This window comes from Saccopteryx leptura, chromosome 2 (assembly GCF_036850995.1).
Source record: "Saccopteryx leptura isolate mSacLep1 chromosome 2, mSacLep1_pri_phased_curated, whole genome shotgun sequence".
NCBI lineage: Eukaryota > Metazoa > Chordata > Mammalia > Chiroptera > Emballonuridae > Saccopteryx > Saccopteryx leptura.
Genome location: NC_089504.1, coordinates 333,862,894 through 333,885,250, shown reverse-complemented (window position 1 = coordinate 333,885,250; position 22,357 = coordinate 333,862,894). Strand labels below are relative to the sequence as shown.

General features: G+C 52.0%; 1 protein-coding gene across 4 annotated transcripts in view; it reads left to right on the top strand.

The window, feature by feature from the left end:
• ABR (ABR activator of RhoGEF and GTPase) overlaps nucleotides 1–22,357 on the top strand; it is a 199,776-nt gene that overhangs the window by 131,758 nt on the left and 45,661 nt on the right. For all 4 annotated transcript variants that reach the window (XM_066363591.1, XM_066363592.1, XM_066363595.1 and 1 more), the window contains 6 exons: nucleotides 3,998–4,105; nucleotides 8,210–8,270; nucleotides 12,922–12,974; nucleotides 13,885–14,025; nucleotides 15,769–15,890; nucleotides 17,433–17,598. In XM_066363591.1, coding sequence (XP_066219688.1) covers nucleotides 3,998–4,105; nucleotides 8,210–8,270; nucleotides 12,922–12,974; nucleotides 13,885–14,025; nucleotides 15,769–15,890; nucleotides 17,433–17,598 — 651 coding nt within the window. The remainder of the gene's footprint in view (nucleotides 1–3,997; nucleotides 4,106–8,209; nucleotides 8,271–12,921; nucleotides 12,975–13,884; nucleotides 14,026–15,768; nucleotides 15,891–17,432; nucleotides 17,599–22,357) is intronic.

Below are 22,357 nucleotides of genomic sequence, written 5' to 3'. Positions count from 1 at the left end.
TGGATCCTCCTGTTACCAGGTCCCCATTCTGGTCCCAGCTCCACAGGCCTGGTCATGAATGTGCTCCCAACTTCCCTCCTCCGGTGTCACAAACAGATCTGAAGCCTCTGGGCCTGCAGGCTTGGGAGGGCCTGAGTGCAGCCAGGGCAGGCCAGGCATCTGGAGGCAGCTTCTTTCCCACTGCTCTCTGGGTATTTGATTATCCATCACAGAGAGAAGGGAATTAGCATCTCTACTGTTTGTTTTATGAGATCACTCCAGTACCAGGCTGCTGTTTCCAAGCAACATCCACTTCCCAGTTAATAGCCCTGGCAGGCTGGGCCTTGGGCCCTGTAGGTGCGTCCTGTGGAGAGGACAATGCCCGGGATGGGTGGTGACCCCTGCATTCATGCCTTCTGCGCAGGGCAGGCTCCTGTTTCTGGTTCACCTCTTGCTACTCCCTTAGGCAGAGGGATGACAGGGTGGTGTTCCAATCTGGGCATCAGCCTTTATCCTACTGAACAAAATAGAAGAAGAATAGCAATGATTTTGACTTTGATTTAGGAAGCAACTGTCTAGCACATCCCCTCTAGTTTGGGACACCAGCGGGCCAGTACTTCCCCTGGAAAAGAAAACAAACACCACCCCTTCCTACCCCTCCCCCCAAATTTTTTTAAAGTCTGATCTATCTAGAGGTTGAGACCTGCATGGCTCTGACCTTAGCTTCTCCACAAGCATCCCAGTTCCCACTTCCCCTCTGGCTTTCCAGGGCCCCATTGCCAGCTTCCTCGGGCTCTGTTTGTGCTGGGACTGCTCCAGGCTCCTGGTCTCATCTCTTAGGGTCCTTGAGGAACACAAAAGAGTCTGTAAAATGCAGAGTGGCCCAGGGTAGGGCTCAGGGGCAGGCCATTTTGCCTAGCACTTTGGTAAGAGCCCCAAGGAAGCCCCACCGCAGCTGAATCTCTTTGCTACATCTTTGAAAAAAAAATAAAACCAGAATATCTAGAAAATAATGTAGCAAACCTCTGTGTGTTCACCTCCTCCCCCCCCCCCCCGAATTAACAGATGCTAAGCTCTGAAGATAGATTGCAGAACTTTTTAAGAAAATAAAGCATTACAGCCTGACCAGGCGGTGGCGCAGTAGATAGAGCGTCGGACTGGGACACAGAGGACCCAGGGTCAAAACCCCGAGGTTGCTGGCTTGAGTGCGGGCTCACCAGCTTGAGTACAGGGTCCCTGGCTTGAGTGTGGGATCACAGACATGACCCCATGGTCGCTGGCTTGAGCCCAGAGGTCACTGGCTTGAAGCCCAAGGTCACTGGCTTAAGCAGGGGTCTCTTGCTCTGCTGCAGCCCCCAGGTCAAGGCACATATGAGAAAGCCATCAATGAACAACTAAGGAGCTGCAACAAAAAATTGATGCTTCTCATCTCTTTTCTTCCTGTTTGTCCCTATCTGTCCTTCTCTCTCTCTCTCTCTCTCTCTCTCTCTCTCTCTCTCTCTCTCTCTCTCTGTCTCACACACACACACAAAAAGGAAAGAAAGCATTACAGATGAAGATGCAGTTTCTCCTTCCCCTTTCCTCTTGCCCTTCCCTTTTGTCTAGAAGCAGCTACTAGCATGAATGTAGTGCGTGTAGACTTCTAGGCTGCAGTTTGTGTTTTTACTATGTAATGTATATCTTTTTATGGCATTGCATGTATTGTACTTTTTAAGTGGACATAGTATATATATATATTTTTCTATATTTTACAATTAATGAACATTTGTTTTGAAGCTTGTCACTGATGCTACACATAGACCTAGTTCATCCATTGACACTGCAGTGTGTGTTTGGTTTCCCCATTCGTGAGCCTTTGTTTCCAGTCTTTCCACAAGAGGAGGAGTGAGACAGGCAGTCCCCTCACTCTTGGGCACAGATATATATGCAGGTTTCTCTAGAGCAGTGCTTTCCATTGGAAATATAATACAAGCCACAAACATAGTTTATCATTTTCTTATAGCCACATATATTATCTAAAATTTAGGAGAAAAAAATACACAGGTGAAGTTAATTTTAAGACTATATTTAGTTCAGTATATCTAAACTGTTATCATTTCAACATGTCACCAATATTTAAAAATTGTAGCCCTGGCCAGTAGGCTCAGCAGTAGAGCGTCAGCCTGGTGTGTGGAAATCCTGGGTTCGATTCCCTGCCAGGGCACCCAGAAGAAGCACCCATCTGCTTCTCCACCCTTTCCCCTCTCCTTTCTCTCTATCTCTCTCTTCCCCTCCCACAGCCAGGGCTCCATTGGAGCAAAGTTGGCCCGGGCACTGAGGATGGCTCCGTGGCCTCTGCCTCAGGTGCTGGAGTGGCTCTGGTTGCAACAGAGCAACGGCTTGGATGGGCAGAGCATCGCCCCCTGGTGGGCATGCCGGGTGGATCCTGGTCAGGCGCACGCCAAGGCTGTCTGCCTTCCCGCTTCTCACTTCAGAAAAATCGTGGATTTTACACTTACAGCATGTTTCAGTTTGGACTCGCCACATTTCAGGTGCTAGGTAGTCATATTAGCGAGTGCCTCCTGTTCTGGACAGCAGAGGTCTGTATGTAGAAGTGGATTTTCTAAGTAGTAAACAGAACTCTGCATATTTTTATTTAATTAGTTTAATTTTTTAATTTATTGATTCATTTAAAAAAATTTTTAAATTTTATTTATTTTATTTATTTTTTATTTATTCATTTTAGAGAGGAGAGGGAGAGACAGAGAGAGAGGAGAGACAGAGAGAGAGAAGGGGGGAGGAACTGGAAGCATCAACTCCCATATGTGCCTTGACCAGGCAAGCCCAGGGTTTCGAACCGGCGACCTCAGTATTTCCAGGTCAATGCTTTATCCACTGTGCCACCACAGGTCAGGCTTATTGATTCATTTTAGAAAGAAAGGAAGGGAAAGAGAGAGAGAGGAAAACATCAATTTGTTGTTCCATTTACTTGTGCATTCATTGGTTGATTCTTGTATGTACCCTGACCGGGGATTTGAACCTGCAGTCTTGGTTTATTAGGACAATTCTCTAACCCACTGAGCTTTTCGGCCAGGGCAGGCTATTTTTAATTTATTAGTTATTGGTAAATGATTCCAAAGAACTGTACTAATTTACACCCCTACAAGCAGTCTATAAAAGTTCCTATTTCCCCACATTCTTGTCAACACTTGAATCATTAGACTTTTAAATCTTGGCCAGACTGGTGGGTATAAAATAGTACTTGATTGTCGTTTTAATTCAGATTTCTACCTTTGGCTCCCTTAAGAAAATGCATATGTATACCACAGAAAAAGCTTTCCATAAATATTTGAGCAATTCAGTGAATGTTCCTCGGTTTCCCCTTTTGTAGAAAGGGATGATGGCATCTGTTCGTCCTCCCAGAGGAGACAGGCTCTATGTGGTCATGAGTCATGAAAACCTTTGTGTTAGGTTCAGAGTAACATGCAAATATGTAGTGAGGCAGGGCCTCTGGCTCCTTGGAGGCTGAAGGAAAGAGGGACTGTGCCTTTAAAGGCTGTGCCTCGCACTTAGCATGGGGAGTGGAGCACTGAGCAGCCCACATCCACACGTGCCCACCTCACTCCTCCCATCTCTCCCTACTCCAGCTAATTCCAGGATGTGAATGAGACATGAGTCATTAAGGGGCTTCAAACCTTGAGAGATCTTGATGATGCTAAGTAAAACCAAATATGGCTGATGAATTGAATTTTTAGCATGCCAACGAAGGCCCTATCCTGCTCCCCACAAGCCCCAGCATCCCCGTGTCACCTTTTTGGCTAAGCCAGTTTCCATGGAAACTGTTAAGTTCAAAGGGGTACTGTAGTATATGCATCCTTCCTTTCCCCGCTGTTTCCAGCTGGCCCTTTGAAGCTGGGTTAGGGGTTCTGAGTGCTAAGGGAGCTCCAGGTTCTCTGGTTCAGCTTTCATCCATTCATTAATCCTCTCTCCCCATTCCACTCCTTCCCTTTTCTCCCTCTCCTCTCTGTTCTCCCTGCAGGCCAGCCAGCTTGGAGTTTACAAAGCATTTGTGGACAACTATAAAGTCGCCCTGGAGACAGCTGAGAAGTGCAGCCAGTCCAACAACCAGTTCCAGAAGATCTCCGAGGTGGGCAGCTCCCTGCACAGCCACCCCTATGACTCAGGGGCTTTGGGGGCTGCTCAGAGCTTTCCAGCCTCTGGGCCTCTCTTTTCCTGCTTGCCAGGCAGGGAACCACTTTCCCTGATGGATAACACTTAGCCTGACATGTGCTTTCTTGCACTTAACATTTTCTCTCTTAATGTGAAAACACAAATTTGTTTGATTTCGTCTTTTTGTTTTAGGTTATTCTGTATTAGAACAGGGGAAGCAGAAAAGAGTAAAGGTGATATTTCCCACACTGCAGTGACCTTGAACAAGTCACTTCCCTTCTGTTGACTTTTGTTTCTATAGACTGAGGTGTCTGGATTTCTTCAACTTATGCCAAACTTGCTTAATAAGAACCACATGGCCTGACCAGGTGGTGGCGCAGTGGATAGAGCGTTGGCCTGGGATGCTGCGGACCCAGTTCGAAACCACAAGGTCGCCAGCTTGAGCGCAGGCTAACCCACTTGAGTGCAGGGTCGCAGGCTTCAGCATGGGATTATAGGCACATGACCCCAAGGTCACTGACTTGAAGCCTAAGGTCGCTCACTCGAGCAAGGAGTCACTCTGTCTGCTGTAGCGCCCCCCCCCCCAAGGCACATATGAGAAGGCAACCAATGAACAACTAAGGAAACAAAAGTGCCACAATGAAGAATTGATTCTTCTCATCTCTCTCCCTTTCTGTCTGTCTATCTCTCTCTTTAAAAAAAAAAAAGAGGCCCTGGCCGGTTGGCTCAGTGGTAGAGCGTTGGCCTGGCGTGCGGGGACCCAGGTTCGATTCCTGGCCAGGGCACATAGGAGTGGCGCCCATTTGCTTCTCCACCCCCACCCCCTCCTTCCTCTCTGTCTCTCTCTTCCCCTCCCGCAGCCAAGGCTCCATTGGAGCAAAGATGGCTCGGGCGCTGGGGATGGCTCCTTGGCCTCTGCCCCAGGCGCTAGAGTGGCTCTGGTCACGGCAGATCGACGCCCCGGAGGGGCAGAGCATTGCCCCCTGGTGGGCAGAGCTTCTCCCCTGGTGGGCGTGCCGGGTGGATCCCGGTCGGGCGCATGCGGGAGTCTGTCTGACTGTCTCTCCCCGTTTCCAGCTTCAGAAAAATACAAAAAACAAAACAAAACAAAACAAAAAAACAACAAAAAAAAGAAAAGAACCACAGGGACACTGTTAAAAATGTAACTCATCAAGCACCTCCCCTGGAGCTTCAGTTCAGAAGGTTGGGGGTAGAGCCTAGGAGTCTTTATTTTTTTAAATTGATTTTAGAAAGAGGAGGGAGAGAGAGAAAGGCAGGGTGGAGAGAGGAATGGGAAGCACTAGCTTGTAGTATGTGCCTTAACCTGACAAGCCCAGGGTCTCACACCGGCAACCTCAGCATTCCAGGTCTATGCCGTATCCACTGTGCCACCACAGGAAGTAGTCTGTTTTTAATAAGCTTCCCAGGTGATTTTTATGATCGATGAAATTTGAGGAAGTCCGGGCTGGGTGGTGGTATTTTGAGATCCTTGCAATCCTATAAAAAGAGAGCACAGGGCCACTTAATGTGGAGAAGTCCCAGACTTTCTGGCTGGAAAAATACCTGTCCCTGCTGCTGCAGTAAGCCTTCCCCCCATGCTCCTCGCCATGGCGAAGGTATGGCGTTTTCTGTCTGTCCGGGAAGTGGCAGGGTGGGGCTCTAGGATCTGTCAGGAGCACAGCCCGGCTCACTCCTTTACCCTGGCTTTGCAGTCAGAGCACCCAGCTCCAAGTTCAGAGTAAGAGAACCTCTGGTTCCAGGGAGGGGGAGCTCCTTCTGCAGTTTTGGGGGCTCTGCCTTATAGGCCCCTCTGGGCCATTCACTTTCTTGTCACAGCTCTGATGCTAGAAAACTTGGGGTGATGCTTTATAGTTTTCATGAAACTACTGGGGTTATGGGTTTATGCCCAAGTTTGAAATTGGCCTAGAGGCAGTGCAAAAGTCAGACAGACGGAAGTGAAAATGTCAACTTGATTACTGGTAAAGCCAGACCGGAAAAATGTGGGCCCTGGTCTGTTGGCTCAGTGGTAGAGCATCGGCCTGGCATGTGGAAGTCTGGGGTTCGATTCCCGGTCAGGGCACATGGGAGAAGCAACCATCTGCTTCTCCACCCCTCCCCCTCCCCTTCTTCCTCTCTCTTTCTTTTCCTCCTGCAGCCATGGCTTGAATGGTTTGAGCAGGTTGGCACTGGGCACTGAGAACGGCTCCATGGCCTCACCTCAGACGCTGAGATGGCTCGGTTGCTGAAGAGCGGAGCAGCAGCCCCAGATGGGCAGAGCATTGCCCTGTAGGGGCTTGCTGGGTAGATCCCGGTCAGGACACTTGTGGGAGTCTGTCTCTCTGCCTCCCCGCCTCTTACTTAATAAAAAAAAAAAGAATGAAAGAAAAATGGCTTGGATCTGTAGCACATTGAGCTTGTTAACACTTGGAAGCCCTCCACAATTAAACACATCTACTGAGAGCAGAGAGAGGAGAGCTGAGCTGTTTATTCACCCAAACCCATAGATCAGGTGACTCACCTTCTGCCTCAGAAGACGGAGTGAGGGGTAGGGAAGTCCCTCTATGTGGAGTCCTGAGGCTGGAGAAAGGTGCTTCCCATCACAGCTCCCAGTCCTCCCTGGGAACAAACTGGATTTCCCTGATCTGTGTCCAGAGAGGCCCTGCCATGGCTGCTTGGGTACCTGGGGTCATGTATGGTCCAGAACAGGGGGTCTCCTTTTAGCCTGGGCTAACTGTCCATTCTCTGTGGTCGGCAGAAACCCCTGAGCTCATCCCTAAGCCCCTCTCAAAGCCTGCTGGCTTGCTGCCTGGTAGCTTCTCACCCTGACACATGGGCTGACACTGTCACTTCCTACTGGTACTGCTACTTAATTACGCAATTGGGCCCTCCTCTTCTGCAGCAGGAGTGACTTCATACCTCCAGGCTGCAGGGGAGAGGGGCATGGAGAAAAATTCTCTAAAGCTGGGAGTCCAGACACCAGCCAAAGACAACCTTGCGGAGCTGAGTAAACCCTTCTCCCCACTCCACCCCCAAACCCCAGGCTCAGTCCCTGGGGGTTTTCTCTGTCTAGAAACAGCCTGAGGCGAGATCAGGAAAAGAGGAGCTCCTGCTGCCTGGGTATTTCCTCTCCCAGGCAGAGCTGGCAATATCACCCGAGTGTGTGACCTTGGCCTCACCTCACCCCTGCCTTCCTGCCACCAACACCACCCTCCCTAAAGGACTCGCTTGGTGCACTTAGCCCTCCAAGTGGGGATTGCATTACAGCTCCAGTTACAGACCACACTGGTCCTTTAGCAAGGGCTGGAGCCGGACCTCTCTCTAAAGGCCGATGAAAGAGGTTTGGGTCAGATAAGCTGCCCTGGAGTCTGTTTCTAGCAGTCACTACCAGGGCCACTTTGCACGGGATCCAGGAGTGTTGGCTCTTCCTTCCTTGCATTTTCTTCTCTGATGCCTAGCAAGGCTCAGCAGGGCGGGGACTGTCAGGTGGGGCTGGGGGCTGGGTGACTTCTCTCAGTAAGGGTAGGATGTGGCTCAGAGTGCCCGGTGGAACGCAGCCTCTTGGCCTCGGGGGCAACACCCCCGGTACTTCCCCCTGCCTTGTGCAGGTGTGTGGGACCCCTCGCTCCTTATCCTAAGAGCTGCTCATGCCCCCAGGATCAGCTGGTACACCTGGTGCTTGTCCTGTCCTGGGCTGATGTGTGTAGACCCCTACTAGTGGCTGCTGCTGGGGAAACCGGGGTGCGGGTGGGGGTGGGGGTCCTGCTCTTGCCACTGCTTATTCCCTGGAAGTTGCAGAGGAGGGGCTTCAGGGGACAGGGTGAGGACCACTGTCGAAGTCCTGTTTGATACCTGGGGCCCCTCCTTGCCTGCTCCCTGCTGCCGGACTCCATGAGGCTCCCGGAGATCGTGGGTGCGGCAGGAGTCGGGTGACTGAGGTCGCGGGAGGCTCTTGCCTGTTGAGCTTTGTTTCTCCTATGTTTGTACGCCTGGGTTTCAGAGCCCTTCTTCCCACTCCGCTCCCTTGGGGGAAGGGCAGGCTCGGGTACAGGCCAGGTAGTGATTCCTCTCCTCTGTTTGGCAGGAACTCAAAGTGAAAGGTCCCAAGGACTCCAAGGACAGCCACACATCAGTCACTATGGAAGGTACTTTGAGGAGTGGGCTGGATAACAGTCACCTTCCTTTGTCTGGCTTTGTGAACTGTGGTGGGCTGCTTGTGTGAGCATGTGCATGTTCGGGTGTGAGTGTGTGTGTGTGAGTGTGTGTGTGTGAGCGTGCACATGAGGAATCAGCCTCTGTCCCCAGGCAGCCAGCCAGCTACAAACGTGCTCCTCCTCAGGATGCCAGCGGGCAGCTAGCTGGCTCCCCCTCTTCTCCATCGTGCCTCCCTCCGCTCCCCTCCACCCCTCCCTCCCTCCTTCCCCTCCCCCTTGCCAGAGGAGCACTCTGAAGCGGCTGCTTGATTCTGGAGGCTGTGCAGCAGCAGCGTGCAAGGTGGCAGAGTGGCTGGGCTGCTGATGGGAGCCGGGGAACAATGGCCGCACGCTCCTGCTCCTGCCGCGGGGACAGAGGCTGCCATGGAAATTCTCCTCATCATTCGCTTCTGCTGTAACTGCACCTATGGTAACCCAGGCCCCCTCTCATGGGAGGTGGTGTATCTTCCCGCCTCTGGGGGCTGGCTGGAGCGGGCTTCAATGTGGCCGGCAAGGTTTGAGGGGCAGCAGGGAAGGGAGGGGACGCAAGTGGCTGGATTGGTGTTTACCCCGTTCCAGCCAGTTTGCAGCCTGAAATTGAAGTCTGGGGCCACTCGGGGCAGGAATGGCTCAGAAATGGAAGGACCAGGCTAGAAGGGTCCAGGTATCCCACCACCAGCATCACCACCACCAGCGCCAAGTATCTGTGCGGAATTGGTGGCTTAGCTTGAGAGGCTGCGGGCAACTTTCTGAACTGTACCTGTAGGCATGGCAACGTGGGGCTGGAGAGGGGTCAGCGGGGGCCAGTCAGAGAGTGACAGGTGGTCTGGACAGCAGTGGCCTGGGCAGGGAGGGCAGCAGCCCCGGCTGCAGTGAGAAGTTGGGAGTTTCTTTGTTTCCAGAGAGAGGAGAGGAGGTTGAGCAGCTGGGTATTGTGTGCTGAGTGCCTTTGAGACACGCTCCCAGGACAGCCGAGTGGGGAACTGGATGTGGGTGGGAGAGCAGAGAGGAAGGAGGTGCTCGAGGGGGTTTGTTTCTAGCCCCTGGAGACCCTGGAGCTGAGGTCTGGGCACTGCGGGGAATGCTGGTGGGAGAGTGGGCGTGGCAGTTCTGCCGCGTTGTGACGGTCACACACCCACCGTACAATGAAAGAGATCGGAGTATTTTTGCAGTTTCCTCAGGAAGGGGGTCCTGGGACAGGCACGTGCTGTCAACCAGGCTCTTGCTCAAAGGAGATAACATAGGCCTAGGCAAGGAGGCGTCCAGAAGCTGGTGGGCGCTGCTCTCTGAGGCAAGAAACGCCTTAGGCTTGACCCACGCTGCCTTGGGCGGGAGCAGCGGGGTCAGGTGTTACCTCTGGGCCCTATCTGTTGGCATGGCAGGCAGCTGGCCCTCTCGCTTCCCTCCTACCAGGCCTTTTGTCTCTGCACCCTTCCCAGTCACTTGGCTTTCACATCTCCGTGGTAACCTGGAGCTCCTTGTCAAAGGCTGGACAGAGGGAGGGGGCAGTTTTCCGTAGGAGAGGTGAAGGGCTTTCCTGAGCTCTTTCTCGGAGGCCACTGTGCCAGAGGGACTGCTGTCCCCTCACTTTCTTGGGCTGTCCTTTGTCAAAGACTGCTCCGTGATGGAGGGAGCCCCCGAGGCAGGCACTCTCCAGCTGCCCCGGCAGGACAGCTGCGGGAACTCTGGTCACTGGGCAGGAACAGCCCTGTGCTCTGACCCCTCGGCTCCAGCTCTGCCAGGCTGGCGTGGAGAGGCAAGCTGGGCTTGAAACAGCCTGTTCGCAGACCAGAGGGCAGGTGCCGTTTTGATCTGGACTAGGAGTTGGTCAGACCTCAACTCTGCATCCTTGTCCTTTGCTTCCTCGTCCTCCGAAAGGAAGCTCAGTCTTAACGAAACAGGCCAGGGACCTGGATGAAGTACAAGGTTTCTTTGGTCCTTGCGATGCTGTCTTTGAAGTCAGCTTCAAAATGGGGAGGAAGGAGTGACGGAGCCCTTGCTGATCATACTGTTTAGAGTCTTCTCAGCCCCTCCCAGGCAGGGATGCTGGTTCTGGGGGTCTCCTGGAGACTGTGCGACTTGGGGCTCACTCTGGAGTTGTCTGCCTTCACAGCTATCTGCTGAGCCCTGCAGGGTTCCACGCCAGATGCTGTGGGGGGATGTGAAGGGGGGGTGTGACCCAGGCCCCTGGGAAAGCTCACCTTGACAACGAGAGAGGCCAGCTCACCCACTCCTTCCTCGTGAGTCTTTCTAAGAGCAAGTTACATAACTTCTCTGTGCCTGAGAGAAGTTTCCTCATCTGTGAGATGGGGCTAGTGATAATTGCTTCCCTTTTTAGTCAAAGGAAATATTGCGTGTAAAACAGTACCATTGGACAGAGAGCAAATACCCAGCAAACGAGAGAAAGGGCAGCTTGTTGTGTCTGTGCTCTGACTTTTAGGCACGATGCATATTGTTTGTTAAAGTCCTGGTCAGGGAAGGCTTCCTGGAAGAGGGAAGAAGAGATGGTTATGGCAACTTGGAAAATGTCTATTCTGGAAACAGGAATGGCATGGTGAGGCATGGCGAGACTGGGAGAAGCAGGGCAGGAAACTGGTGGAACAGGTGAAGGGGATGGGTGAGCTCCTCACCCTGTGGTCTCAGGGGAGCAGGCGTGTGCGGGCCGTGGGAAGCACGAATGCTGGACCCCTCTGCCTGCCCTCGTTCCGTCCATGTGTGGCTGTAGCCCAGGGCCCTCTCCCTGTGCTTCCCTCTGCTCTCACTTCCTCCCTGTCACCCTTCCCCCACTTGGGCTGAGGTGCAGGACTGACTCCACAGCCCCAATCAGGTGCACTCTTGTGGTGACCACAGGCATATTAATAACCCCTCTGAAACCCAACCTACCATTTGTGCAAACCTTTGAGCTTAGTCAGAAACCTCCTCCTCCTGGGACCTGAAAGAGGGACAGAGGGAGCTGACACTGCAGTGTCAGCTTTCCATGAGTGAGCTCGAGGACCCACCCTGGCAGGTGTCTGCGGAACGCACACTTTCTCTGGGCTCCCTGGGGTTCTCGGCGTGTGATTTCCCCCCAGGAGGAGCTAAGCCGCAGGTAGACACCCTCAACAACCTCAGAGCCGGGTCCCCCTCGGCGGATAACTGGGCTCTACCTGTACGATCCCATGACCCCCCGAGCCTGGTCCTGTCCCTTCTGGTGCCCATAGCCCATGAGGAGAGACTCTAGAAATTGCTAAAATAAGAACGGGCTACAAATAAGTCATGGATAGTATGTTTGCATCAAGCAGTGGTTTTCAGTTATTTCTATATATCAGTTAGCAAAGGAGCTTTTTAAAGATGCTGATTCCCAGGTTCTACCTGGCAGAGCTTGGGATTTACTTGATGCAGTGAGGACAGGGAGGTTGGCAGCTGTATCTTTTAAGAGCTCCCCAGCGGTTCCAGTGGGCAGCCAAGCAGAGACTGCAGATAAGGCTCATGGCACATCACTGAGACTGCATCTTTTCCACAGCCGGCAGACTGTTCCCCAGGTGTCTGCTTAGCAGTGCACGGACTATTCCTGTCTAGGGCTTTGGGGGAGTCTTGAGGTTTGGGGGCTGGCCAGGGCATGAGTGTCAACTCTGAAACCTGTCACAACCTGGTCCAATGGGACACTCAATCTAGTGTCCTCCTTCCCAGACCAGTATCCTGCCTCATTGCTCCTACGGCAGGAGGACAGAGGTCACAAGGACAGAGGTCATGACCCCATGACCAAGGCATCCAGGTGCAGGACTGAGGCTGGACCACCCCTGTGGGGAGAGGCAGGGCACAGCTGCTTGCAGGCAGCTTTGTTTGGAAGTATTGGTTGGCCAGCTGCCTCTTCCACCTGTCTCTGCTGAATCCCAGCAATCCTCATTTGGTGGCCTGGTCACCAAGGGGTGTGGAGAACAGGGGCCCTGCTGAGCTTGCATTTGTCCTGCCTCTTCAGGGCTCCCAGAGGCCCCACTTGAGTTTCTTCAGGAAATCTTTGCCCCCTCAGCCACCCTTCTGTGGAGAGCTGGCGTGCCTCTCTCAGCCTGTCCTATTTTGTCTGGGGATTTGAGGGCATGGAGAGGGGTCTTCTTGTCGAGATGAGGCTGACTATGTGGGTCAGAAGGAAGCCTGCTGTTTCCAGCTGGTGGTGTCAGCCCTTGGACCCGACGAGTATGAGAGTGATCTGGCTTGGGGGAGCTGCCCCCCCTGGAAAAACAGCCCCCACATTGTGGGCTCCCAGGTGGGCCCTGGAGTGTACCAGAGCTCTGCAGGGTAAGGCTAGGCGTGGCTATGTGACTCCGAGTGGGGCCTACGGAGGAGCACCTGTTCCCGCTCTGAGCCTGGTCAGCCAGGACGGGTCTAGAGATGGCTCTGGAAGAAATCACATCTGTTGGGAGGGGGCCCAGGCTGCCCGGGCTGTGTGTCTGCTTGTTGTGTTGTCTGACTGGCCCTGGGGTGAGAATGGAGGTGCAGGTTTGCTCTAGAACCCACTTGTGTGGGTGGGCGTCCGTGCAAGTGAGGGAGGCGGGTGGGGGGCGAGCCTGGCTCCTGAGGGATCCAGCTGCTCCTGTATTTCATCTCCTTCCCGCTTCCCCGACAGCTCTGCTCTACAAGCCCATTGACCGGGTCACCAGGAGCACCTTGGTCCTACACGTGAGTGTTAGCCCCCTGCATGGCCAGGGACTGGTCAGGAATCCCATGGGAGACTCAGCCTAGGGTGGGCAGGTGGGGAGTCACTGAGAACAGCCATGTGGGAAACTGAGTCCAGGGTCCTTGGGCCCCAGCTGGCCTGCCTGGTGTGTGCTCACCATACCAGCGGGGCCAGGGCTTAAATACACAGGGACTACTAAGCTTGACCTTTGGCCACATGCTCCCTAGGAGGCAGGCACTTCCTGCTTCCCCATCCCTTGCCTGATGGTCTCCAGTGTCCTTGCAGCAGCTGTGGGGTGGGTAGATGGGTGTCTCCACCAGCTGCTTGGTGAAATAAGACCCCACCTGGCTGCTCGCCCCACCACCACGGGGGGGAAGGAGGGGAGTAATGACTTCAGCAGACATAAAGGGGCACTACTGCCTTCACTGCCCCTGATTTTAGTTCAGATTTTGCAGGCGTAATGAGATTGAAGTATGGATCCTTGAGTGTGAGTGTCCCCCTTCAGAATTCTTCCAGTGATAACTGAATACTCCTCACTGGCTTTTTTTTTTTTTTTTCAGTGAGAGAGAGAGACAGGAAGGGAGAAAGAGGGTGAGAAGTATCAACTTGTAGTTGCTTTCACTTTGGTTGTACATTAAGCTTCTCGTACCTTGGACATACCTTGACCAGGGCCATGCCAGTGTCCTTTGGGCTCAAGCTGGTGAGCTTTGGGATCCCTAGGACGATCCCCTGCTCAAGCCAGTGACCCCGTGCTGCCAAGCCTGTGCTCAGAGCTGGCGACCTCAGGGCTTTGAACTGGAGACCTGTTTTCCGGATCAGTGCTGTATCCACTGCGCCACCACTGGTTGGGCCCCACTGGCTTCTCATCAAGCCCCGGAACTGCCCTCGGCTCACTGCCCCCACCCTCCCCAGGACCTGCTGAAGCACACTCCTGTGGACCACCCAGACTACCCACTACTTCAGGATGCCCTCCGCATCTCCCAGAACTTCCTGTCCAGCATCAATGAGGACATTGACCCTCGCCGAACTGCCGTCACAACCCCCAAAGGGGAGGTGAGCTCAACACCCAGCGGGGCAGCTCACCCACCCCTGTTCTCCTGCACACACAGGTGCTGCCCTGTGCCTCTCGGGCCCTGATCCCTCGCTCCCAGCCTAGGGGAGGCCTTCAGGCCCTGGCTTAACAGCTCTAAGTTTAGTGTCTCATTATCCTCAGAATCCTCCACTGTGACAGAAGAGGAAACTGGTTCTTGGGGACTCTCTCCGAGTTTGGTATAAGACCTCTTAGCTATAAATGTGAGAACTGGATTCTTAGCTAGGGTTATCTGTCTGCAAGCCTCATGGACTGTCCCCCATACCAGGGACTCGGGGGACTCTGGCTGTCTCATTCTTGAATGCAACTCCCCCACCGTGGGTAGTGTGATACCCTCAGGGTCCCCTGGCAAATATTGGCTCAGTCTGAGGGAGTTCTGGGAGTCTATGGGAGTGGGAGCCCTGAGCTGCCTCTGTTAGGCCTGCACGAGCAGATGGGAGAAGCTAGGGAATGAACCCGGAGCAGGAAAGGCTGGTGGGAGAGGTGGCTGAGGCAGCCAGGTTACTGAATGCCTCAGGTGGGCGCCTAGATGTGGTACAGCAGCTCCAGTTCCCTGGGGGCCCTTCTAGGCAGAAGGGGGGGCCTATCCCAGTGAAGGAAAGCAATTTGAAGAATCAGAGACAGTTACCGGCATGGGTCAGCAGCCTGGCCCACATACAGTACTTCTTGTCCAGGAGGGATAATTAAGTGGTGTTTAGGAGTGGAGGCTGGCTGGGTTTATGCTCCTTTGTTACATTTATGAGTCCCCAGTGTCTCCTGGAGAGGGAAGTAAGGAGGAACAAGATCTAGAGAGTGACTAATGGGCATGGAGAGCTGTCCCTGCATGCAACTCCCTGTCCTGGTTTGAAACCCTGGAATGTCACTCGTTTGTTTGACTCAGGGAGAGCTGAAAGATCTCTAAAGGGCTTACAGCACTATCAGCTTCAGATCGTTTCAGTGGTATACTTTCAACATGCTTGCCTACAGATTGTAGCATATGTAGCTAATCTGGTGTATAATACAAGGAAGGATGGGACAGATTGTGACAGCCCCGGGATTCTACTGCCTCTGAGAGAGGCAGGGAGGAAACTGCGCCCAGGTTAGAGATGCCGCAGGTTCCCCAGGACACAGCTACGCCCCACAGAGAGGAGCCCAGGCCTCCCATCCATCTGGGGGTGGTTGAAGAATTTACTCAGAGGTAGCATCAACAGGCCTGAGAGGGTCTGCAGGTTGAGTTGAACCGAAACTAGATCAACTACTTAGGCAGGGTATGGAGTAGCGGGGTGGGAGTGTTCATGCCACAGGGCAGAGGAACCACGTCATTCTGAACGAGGCTCCATCTAGGTGGGGGCTTGAGAGCGGTGGAAGTGGTAAAGGTAAGGGTACCACAGGTTGATCACACGTGATGTGCTGGGCACTGCCATTTTGCTTATACCCTCTTGATGAGTTCTTCCTTATGGGCTGACATCATTATCCCCATTTTACAAGTGATTAAACTAAGATTAAGAGAGGTCAGGGAACTTGCCCAAGATTACACCTGGGAAGTGGCAGAGTCCAGAATCAAGCCCATGTCCATGTGACCCCAGAGCCAGCACCCTTAACCACCAGGCACTGTGGCCCTTCCCTTGAAGCCCCCCCCCCAACTAGATGGTGCGTGCCCCTAGTGCAGGCGAGGCCCTGGGCTGACTCCCCCTGAGCAGGCTGGGTGAGTGTGCCATCTTCCTCAGACACGGCAGCTGGTGAAGGACGGCTTCCTGGTGGAGGTGTCGGAGGGCTCCCGGAAGCTGCGGCACGTCTTCCTCTTTACAGATGTCCTACTGTGTGCCAAGCTAAAGAAGACATCCGCAGGGTGAGCATGCGTGAACCCAGGGCGCAAAGTTAGGGGAGGAACTAGATCCTGCCCCCGAGGAGTCCCTTAGCAACCTGGGGCAATTGCATATTTTCTCCTTTATACAAACATATTAATTAATTTCATTTTAATTCATAGCCTTTTTCTAAAAATAAATCATGTTTTTAATTATAAAGATAATATAACCAAATTACAGACAAAAAACCCATCACCCAGCCAACCATAAGCATCAGTCTCCTGCTGCTATATTTCCTTCCAGTTTTCTTAATGGTCTTATGTTTTTTTATGTACTTATAATCAGAGTGAATGCCCAATTTGGGGCTCTGCTTTTTCCATTCCACGTCACAAGCATTTTCCCTGTTGCTGCCTAATCTTCATAATCATCATTTTACTTTCCTGCATGATGTTACAAGTGGATATGCCATAATTTACTGAAGCATTCTTCTTTTATTAGACATCTCTACATTTTTGCTAACTATAAGACAGTGAATATTCATTAAATCTGCTGCTATCATTATTTGAGTCGTTCTGCTGTGCCAGGTGCCAGGACAAATGCTTTGAATATATTATTTCTCATCTTCCCAACGACTCTATAAAGAAGGTATTATTATCTGCATCTCACAGATGAGAGAAGAGACTTAGAATAGTTAAGTAAGTTGCCCAAGCTTGCACAACTGGAAGTGAAGGAGATGGGATTTGAACCTTAATATGACTGGAAAGCTTCTTTCTACCTCTGTCTCTATGTTTAGTGACATGGGTCCACTGCGCCACAAGCAGAAAGAGTTACTCAGTATTCATCCCACATTCTTGCACCTACTGTGTGCTAAGTACACTAGCGACACTCCAGGAGAAACAAGCCATATGCACACTGCACTGCTCGGGGACCAGGATGACAGGGCAAACCTAATATCTGGGGGCCATGAGAAGAGAGGTTATTATGAGCTTCCACAAAGGGGACAGTTTTCTGAAACTAGGTTTGAATTATTCTAAAGCAGAGGTGGCAGTCATAAGCAAGCATACCTACACCTTCAGTCCTTTGCCCATGGCAGACATTACCAATGAACCACGGCACTATTGCACACGGGGCTTGAACATGGCTTTACAATCCCCTACCCAGTACCCCTTGTGACCTCTGTTGGTCAGAGTTGGCGTTCAGAATAACATTTGTATTTCATCTCTAGCATACAGGATAATGAGTGTGAGCTAAATATGGATAGGCTGGAAGGGAGGGGAGAGTGTGGAATGGGAAATAGTGAAGTGTGAGTCCACTCTTGCTCCTACCATAGAGGTTTGGAGTGTTTAAAAACATCAGTCATACTGGACCAGAAGACGGGCAAGGAAGGTCCTCAGTGCTGCCTGACCCTAGAACCTGAATGTCTTTACTCTGTGTGTGTTTCCTGATTGGGCTACTCAAGGACAATGGATCATTTTTGCTTTGATGAGTTCTCAGTAAGTCCTTTTAGGGAGTGTTTGGGTCCAGCAGTTCAGGTTTAAAGAGCCAGGTTCCTTCTGGCTCATGTCTTCCTCTGGCTTTGTTTGCAGGAAGCACCAGCAATATGACTGCAAATGGTACATCCCTTTGGCGGATCTTGTGTTTCCGTCCCCTGAGGAGTCTGAGGCCAGCCCCCATGTCCATCCCTTCCCGGACCATGAGCTGGAGGACATGAAAATGAAGATCTCCGCCCTCAAGAGTGAAATCCAGAAGGAGGTGAGCAGAGCCTGGCATCTGGGCTGGGACAGGGAAGTTGGCTGTTTTTTTATTGGGGCCCTTTGAACCAGGTGTATTGAGAGGTACAGGGAGGGGAAGTTGTAAGAGGTGGGAGCCTGATAAAAAGGGGTGACGCAAGAGTAGGAGGTTGCCAGCTCACACTCGCTTAGGGTAAGACTTTGATCGTGCAGATTAGCACTGAGCAGATGGAGGGTAGGCCAAGGAGTCAGTGCTTAGAATTTAGTGGGGTTAATTATGGTAGATTTCCTGAGAAACAGTGTATATGAAACACTGTAGCAAAGGGAAACAAGAAAAGAAGGCCTTAAAGAAAAGCAAGAGGGGTACAAAAGAAAGGGCCTGGGAAGCCTCTTAGAAACTGACAGAGCAAGTAGGCAAAAACTGTGGGAGGGGGCCCGGCCAGTGGTCGCACAGTGGATAGAGAGAGTATCAGCCTGGAACTCTGAGGTCCCAGGCTTGAGCGCAGCCTCACCAGCTTGAGTTTGGGTCGCCGGTTCAGGGTTATCACTGCGACTCCATGGTCACTTGAGCCCAAGGTCACTGGCTTGAGCAAGAGGTCACTGGCTCAGCTTGAGCCCCCTGATCAAGGCACATATGAGAAGTAATCAGTGGACAATTAAAGTGACGCAACTACGAGTTGATGCTTTTCATCTCTCTCCCTTTCCTCCCTCCCTCAAAACACAAAAACAAAAAACCCCAAAAGCTCAGGCGAGAGGAGCCTTGAATATCACAATAAACACACTTGATCTAAAAGTGCACAGAAGCTTGTGCCCTGACAGAGTTGATATTCTCGTCAGACACACTGGAAACGTTCACATCCATTTAATATGGATTACACTGCAAAGGAAATCTCAGTTTAAAAAAAAAAACAAAACTGGTAGTATACCGGTCATGTTCACAGACCACAGTGCAGTTAAATTAGAAATCAACAACCACAATATAGTTAAGCATAAGCTTGAAAATTTAGAACTTTCAGGGCACAGAGGAAATCAAAATTGAAACTGCAAACTGTTTCGAACTTCGTGAAAACAGGAACAGTACATATCCGAACCCATGGGATGTGGCGGAAGTGCTTCTATAGGAGAATAATAGTCTTAAATCCATGTATTTGAAAGCATAGGAAAGCCCCCAGAAGGAGCCTTCTCCATAAAAGATGGGCAGGGCTTGGGAGGACTTGTTCGGTTGGCCTGGTCTTTTCCGCACCCATCCAGATGCTGCTCAGGTCTCACGTCCCCTGGGGAGCCTTCCCCGGTGGCCACCCACTGCAGTCTGAGTTGGGTGCCTGATTCTTGGTTCCTGATGTTTGCCTCTTTGCTTTGCTTTATTGGTACTGATTTATAATTGCATGGTCAGCTTTTTCCTGTATTCACTAGGATTTGAACTCTAGCATGGGGCTGTTTTATTCAGTTATGTCCCTAGTACTTGGCACGCAATAAATGGTTGCTTCATAAACGATTGCTGAGGAATGCAAGAGCAGGTGGCCTCTAAGGATCCTTTCAACTCAGACGTCCCTCCTTGAGCAGAGAAGAAGACCACAGTAATAATCCCAGGGGTGTTGAGGATGGAGGGTCTGACTTGGGTGCATCCGTCCAGAGGGAGCAAGCAGCCTGACCAGCACAGGTGTCCTCCTCCTGAGTGGCCAGGCCCCACCCTGCCTCAGTGGAGTCTGTTTCATCTGGCACTGTCACCATCCCCACCGCAGGGGCATCCTGCATGCACGTATCTCACCTGGTTCTGGGAGCCAGTGGGCCCTGTGCCTTCCCTCCTGCCCTGGGTGTGTGGGTGTGGCCTTCTGCTCAGTCAAGTCAGTGCTTAGGGAGCTCCACTGGCTGCGGGGGTGTGCCAGACACCCCGGAGTTCCTCGTCAGGTGGAGAAGGTAGACGTGCCCGTTACTGACCATAGCACATGACACACGTAATGAGAGTCACTGGAGAGACATAACAAAGATGTTCGCTGAGCCTGACCAGGTGGTGTCTCAGTGGATAGAGCTTCGGACTGGAATGCCGAGGACTCAGGTTCGAGACCCCGAGGTCGCCAGCTTGAGCACGGCCTCATCTGGTTTGAGCAAAAGCTCACCAGCTTGGATCCAAGGTTGCTGGCTTAAGCAAGGGGTTATTGGTCTGCTGAAGGCCCATGATCAAGGCACATATGAGAAAGCAATCAATAAACAACTAAGGTGTCGCAATGTGCAATGAAAAACTAATGATTGATGCTTCTCATCTCTCTCTGTTCCTGTCTGTCTGTCCCTGTCTATCCCTCTCTGACTCTCTCTCTGTCTCTGTAAAAAAAAAAAAAGATGTTCACTGAATCACAGCAGAAGCAGTGATTTACTTAAAAATTTTTTTTTTTTTTCATTTTTCTGAAGCTGGAAACAGGGAGAGACAGTCAGACAGGCTCCCGCATGCGCCCGACCGGGATCCACCCGGCACGCCCACCAGGGGCGATGCTCTGCCCACCAGGGGGTGATGCTCTGCTCCTCCGGGGCATCGCCATGTTGCGACCAGAGCCACTCTAGCACCTGAGGCCGAGGCCACAGAGCCATCCCCAGCGCCCGGGCCATCTTTGCTCCAATGGAGCCTTGGCTGCGGGAGGGGAAGAGAGAGACAGAGGAAAGCGCCCCGGAGGGGTGGAGAAGCAAATGGGCGCTTCTCCTGTGTGCCCTGGTCGGGAATCGAACCCAGGTCCTCTGCACGCTAGGCCGATGCTCTACCGCTGAGCCAACCAGCCAGGGCACTTAAAATTTTTTTGTTTTGTTTTTTTTTGTTTTTTTTTTTCCTTTTTCTGAAGCTGGAAACAGGGAGAGACAGTCAGACAGACTCCCGCATGCGCCCGACCGGGATCCACCCGGCACGCCCACCATGGGGCGACGCTCTGCCCACCAGGGGGCGATGCTCTGCCCCTCCGGGGCGTCGCTCTGTCGCGACCAGAGCCACTCTAGCGCCTGGGGCAGAGGCCAAGGAGCCAACCCCAGCGCCCGGGCCATCTTTGCTCCAATGGAGCCTTGGCTGCGGGAGGGGAAGAGAGAGACAGAGAGGAAAGCGCGGCGGAGGGGTGGAGAAGCAAATGGGCACTTCTCCTGTGTGCCCTGGCCGGGAATCGAACCCGGGTCCTCCGCACGCTAGGCCGACGCTCTACCGCTGAGCCAACCGGCCAGGGCTAAAATTTTTTTAATTGACTTTCAGAGAGAGAGAGAAAGAGAGAGGAAGGGAGAGAGAAAAACATTGATTTGTTGTTCCATTTATGCATTCATTGGTTGTTTCCTGTATGTGCCCTGATTGGGGATCGAACCTACAACCTTGGCATGTCAGGATGAGTGATTTACATTTTTACTAACACTTTGTTTTTAATTTATAATTTTTTTCTAATCACCAATGTAACCCTGGCTTGTTAAAGGAAAGGTCACAGCACCGAAGCATGTAGACTAAAACCCATCATCACCCAACCCCATGGTTAACAGTTGGAGGAGGAGTCTTCTAGACTCTTTCTGTGCTTGTACTTGCACGCGCATACTCTCAAGTGTGTATTTTTTTTTTTTTTTTCTTTTTCATTTTTCTGAAGCTGGAAACAGGGAGAGACAGTCAGACAGACTCCCGCATGCGCCCGACCGGGATCCACCCGGCACGCCCACCAGGGGCGACGCTCTGCCCTCCAGGGGGCGATGCTCTGCCCATCCTGGGCGTCGCCATGTTGCGACCAGAGCCACTCTAGCGCCTGGGGCAGAGGCCACAGAGCCATCCCCAGCGCCCGGGCCATCTTTGCTCCAATGGAGCCTTGGCTGCGGGAGGGGAAGAGAGAGACAGAGAGGAAAGCGCAGCGGAGGGGTGGAGAAGCAAATGGGCGCTTCTCCTGTGTGCCCTGGCCGGGAATCGAACCCGGGTCCTCCGCACGCTAGGCCGACGCTCTACCGCTGAGCCAACCGGCCAGGGCAAGTGTGTATTTTTAATGAGGTTAGGCTGCAAGTACTGTTTTGCATTTTCAGCTTTTCACTTAACAGTGCATCTTAGAGCTCTTTGGGTCTGGCAGGGTCTTTTTAACAGTTGCATTCTATTGCTTGACTGCACAACCAGGTATTTGGATATTTAGGTTATTTCTAGTTCTTTACACTTAGCAGGGAAGTCTGCAGTCAATATCACTGCACTCATATTTCTTCTCTTTGGCAGATTCCCTACAAGTGAGATGTCTGGGGAAAAGGGCTTGTGCATTTAATTGGCAGATTGACCTCAGAAAAGATTGCATCTGATTATGTTCCCACCAGCAGTATGTGAGAGTCACTGATTCCCCACACTGTCACCACACTGGCTGGGAGCCATCGTTACAGTTTTGCTAGTCTAATGAGTAAAAATAATGCTGCTCAGAAATGAATTTCGTCTGTGGAGTTTGAGGATGGCATTGGAACCAAGACTTAAGCATAATAATAGTTAACAAAAGGGAAAGGTCCTTCATAAAATATTTATATAAACTTGGAAAATCAGAGAACAGGGAATAACACCATGAGGCTGAGGTGGAGGGCGCAGGGTGGGGTGTGGCGGGGTACCAGGCAGGTCACGGGGCTAGGACCAGCCTTGGCAAGCCCTGTGCACCAGGCCAGGAATTGGGGCTTTATGCTGAAGGTGTCTGAGGTTTTGAAGCGACAACTATCTTAATGGTACCTAGAATTCAATTTATAGAGGTGAATGAAGATGCTAATACTACTGAAGGAAGGTGGGGGTTTTTTTGGTTGTTTTTTTACAGAGAGAGATA